This window comes from Lutra lutra, chromosome 16, assembly GCF_902655055.1.
Source record: "Lutra lutra chromosome 16, mLutLut1.2, whole genome shotgun sequence".
Taxonomy (NCBI): domain Eukaryota; kingdom Metazoa; phylum Chordata; class Mammalia; order Carnivora; family Mustelidae; genus Lutra; species Lutra lutra.
In genome coordinates, this window is record NC_062293.1 from 61,479,033 (window position 1) to 61,483,029 (window position 3,997).

At 44.8% G+C, this 3,997-nt stretch overlaps 1 protein-coding gene across 1 annotated transcript; it reads left to right on the forward strand.

Annotated features, from left to right (window-relative positions):
- The first annotated feature begins 967 nt into the window (after positions 1 to 967).
- On the forward strand, positions 968 to 2,463 carry LOC125087997 (BSD domain-containing protein 1-like). The gene is given in 3 exon segments (XM_047708889.1): positions 968 to 1,391; positions 1,394 to 1,498; positions 1,501 to 2,463. Coding segments are annotated over 3 exon segments (1,245 nt in total). The 5' UTR covers positions 968 to 973; the 3' UTR covers positions 2,223 to 2,463.
- The last annotated feature ends 1,534 nt before the right edge of the window (positions 2,464 to 3,997 follow it).

Genomic DNA, 3,997 nt, shown 5'->3' on the forward strand with positions numbered 1-3,997 from the left:
CATTATTTTTATGGAACTATAAAAGGCCAAATCAATCCTGAGAAAAACAAAGCTGAAGGGATCACAATTTGTAATTTCAAAATATATTACAAAACTATGGAATACAAAGCACTATATTACTGGTGCAAAGACAAATAGCTTATGTAGCACCGGTTCTTATTTTATTTATTTTCTGGTTTTATTCCTTCTTCTGATTTCTGATTTTATTTATTTGAGTCTTCTCTCTTTGTTCTCAGTCTCATCAAGTGTTCCTCAATTTTATCTCAATAGAGAGAAACAACAAAAACAAAGATTACGTCTTTGAAAACATCAACAAAATTCACAAACTAGCCAAGAAAAGAAGAGAAGGCTTAAATTGCTAAAATCAAAATGAAAGTTATGACATTACTATAGACCTTACAGAAATAAAGGTATATAGAAAAATACTATGAAAATTAGATGACCCAGATGAAATGAATAATTTTCTAGAAACACACAAATTACCTAAACTGACACAGGATGAAATAGTAAATCTGAACATAAATATAACACAAAAAGAGATTAATCAGCGATAAAACAATCTCCAAACAGAAGAAAAATGAGGACCAGCTTCAAAGGTGAATTGGAAGATTCAATATTATTTAGATGTCAATTTTATTCACAATTTGTCTATAGACTCAAAGAAATTTTAATCAAATTCCAACAGGAATTTTTTTTGGAAAGTCGAGCTGATTCAGAAATTTATATGGAAATTAGTTTTTTCCCAGTTTTATTGAGATATAATTAATACATAACATTGTGTAAGTATAAGATGTTGATTTGATACATAAAGTATTACAAAGTGATTACCACCACAGACCTCCTAGAAATGACGTGATTAGTGTTTCTTTCTTTCTTTTTTTTTTTCTCTTTCCTTTTTGTGGTGAAAACATTGAAGCTCTACTCTTGTCAACTTTCAAGAATGTGAGACGTTGGGTGGTGTCATGCAGGCAAGATGGCGGAAGGGGAGGATGTGGGCTGGTGGCGGAGGTGGCTGCAACAGAGCTACCAGGCAGTCAAGGAGAAGTCCTCCAAAGCCTTGCAGTTCATGAAGCAAGACCTGACAGAGTTCACCGAGGTGGTGCAGCATGACACAGCCTGCACCATTGTGGCCACAGTTAGTGTGGTCAAGGAGAAGATAGCTACTGAAGGCTCCTCAGGGGCAACAGCAAAAATGAAGAAGAGTTTGTCTGGCTTCCTAGGGGTGATCTCCAACACCTTTGCTCCCTCACCGGACAAAACTATAGACTGCAATTTCATCACCCTGATGGGCACGCCCTCTGGCACAGCTGAGCCTTATGATGGCACGAAGGCTCACCTCTATAGCCCACAGTCAGACCCGGCAGCCTACTGCAATGAACCAGCTGGGCCCCAGGATTGTTTGATGCCTGGCTTTCCCAGTTCTGCCTGGAGGAGAAGGGGGAGATCTCAGAGCTCCTTGTCCCAGCAGCTATTTCCCATTCAGAATTCTGGCATTGGTATTATATAAAGTCCATCAACTAGAGCAGGAGCAGGCCCGGAGGGATGCCCTGAAGCAACGTGCAGAACAGAGCATGTCTGAAGAGCCTGGCTGGGAAGAGGAAGAAGAGGAGCTTGTGAGCGTTTCAGCTACATCTCCAAAAGAGGCAAAGGTTCCTGTGGCCAAAACTTCCACATCCCCTGAAGGAGGACCTGGCCCCCTGAGTCCCTGTGAAGAGAATGCTGTGACTCCAGCCGAGCCTCCTACAGAGGTAACCCCGTCAGAGAGCAGCGAGAGTGTCTCCCTGGTAACACAGATTGCCAAACCTGCCACTGCAGCCAAGGCACCAGGGTTGCCCAAGAACCTGTCCCAAAAGCTTCTAGAGGCATCTTTGGAGGACCAGGGTCAGACTGTGGATGTGGGTGAGACTGGGCCCCCGCCCCCTGCTCTGTTGAAGCCCCACATCCCTGCTAGCCACCTCAGTGGCCCAGAGCCCAGGCCTCCAGCCAGAGCAGAGACTCTGAGGGAGGAGCCGCTCACAGACTTATGTGTGTTTGAGCTGAACTCCCACAGTGGGAAGTCTATCCTCTCTAACAATGGAAAGAAAGGCTCAAGCACAGACATCAGTGAGGACTGGGAAGAGGACTTTGACTTGGACATGACCGAAGAAGAAGTGCAGATGGCACTCTCCAAAGTGGATGCTTCTGGGGAGATGGAAGATGTAGAGTGGGAGGACTGGGAATGAGGGGAGCCGAGCGTGAAGCTCCCCCACCCAGAGAACCTCCCACTCCCTTTCTCATCTCATCCCAGCCCTGGAAGACACTGACTGAGAATATCTCCCCAATGGCCTCTGTCAACCAGAGCTCTGGGCACAGATTCTGGGTGGCTCCTTGCTGGTCGTTTGGGTCTCTGCTCACATCTGGGAAGGGGCTCACTAAATCCAAACCAGGAACTCTGACTTGTGCCAACCATAGGCTGACTCAAGTGGGAGGAGACTTTACCCCCTCACCAGAAGAGCCTACATTTCTCTGCTGAACACCCACTCTTCTTAGGGACTCTTGCTGGGAAGTCCCAAGGGATAATTCTAGCCCTTCTACCTGTGTAGACGGAAGCTAAGCACCAGTCTCCTGGAGGAAGTGGAGATAACACTCTATCCACCCATAAGCAGGCAAGGAAGGCCATCCCACTGTCCTTGGCTAGACCGGGATGGCCAGCACATTCTGGTTCCTAGCTGAGTGAGTAAGAGGCATTCCTCTCTGGGAAACTTGCCTCTCTTGGGAATCTCCCCCTCCCAGGCATTTTCCATTCCCAGAGAGTTCCTCATGGTTCCAAATCTAGAGACCAAACCCTGAGTTCCCACCTCCTTCCTCTTGTCTGTCCCCATGCCTCTCCCAGGGCTTCTTCATGTCGGATGCACCCAAGTCCTTAGCCCAGCTGTGCCACCAGTAGGAGTCTGCTCTTGCATTTCTTCCCCTCCCTGAGAAGGAAGGGAGTCACTTCAGGCCCTTCTGTGCATTGCCTGGTGGGATACCTTGTCCAACCAGCTACCAACCTCCATCCCCCTGTAGCTTAGGACACAAGCCAGCTACCAGCAGTACAGAGCAGAGATCAAAGACATGTACTTCCGACTCTGGTAAGTCCAGCTTCTCCCCCTCAGCCCTTCTGCTTCTTGAAGGGATACGCTGGGGGTGAACTTCTTGAGACTCTTTCATGCTTCTGCAAAAGCTCTTCTTCCTGAAGACTGACCCAGTCTTTGTTGCTCTCAGCCTCCACTCTGGTAAAGCTGTTCCTCTCTTGGGGGAATGAGGGACTGCAGGAATTCCTGGAGACCCTGGTGCTTTATGATGCTGCTTGGTGATTCTTGTACAGTCTGGTGTATTCACCAGTGATTTAAAGGGATTTGGTCGTGTGTGCTAAAAGAGTGGTGGTCACTTCCACTTCAGACCTTCAGTGAGGGGGTGGGATGGAAAGAATGTTGAATCTTTTTTTTTTCTTTTGATGGGATGGGGTTTTTCTCTTTGTAATTATTTCTTTAGTTTATTAACCTTTTGGTTGTTCGTGCAATATTATGTATTTTAAATTATACAAAAAGAATATAACACATTATTATTAAATATAATCACCATTTGTACATTAGGTCCCCAGAACTTATTTGTCTTACAACTGGAAGTTTATAACCTTCCAGACACCTCCCAGTTTCTTTCATATCTAGCCCCTGGTAACCACATTCCACTCTCTGTTTCTATGAGTTGAGTTTTGTAAATTCCGCATATAAGGAGTATCATATAGTAATTTTCTTTCTCTTCCTGACTTATTTCACTTAGCATAGTATCCTCAAGGTCCATCCATGTTGTTGCAAATGGCAACTGGCATTTTTTCATGGCTGAATAATATTGATAATAATATGATGTATATTATCACTTATACAACATATATAATGATAATAATAAAATTATCACCCATATTTCTATATTCTCCATTCATCCATTGATGGCCACTTACGTTCATACATATCTTGCT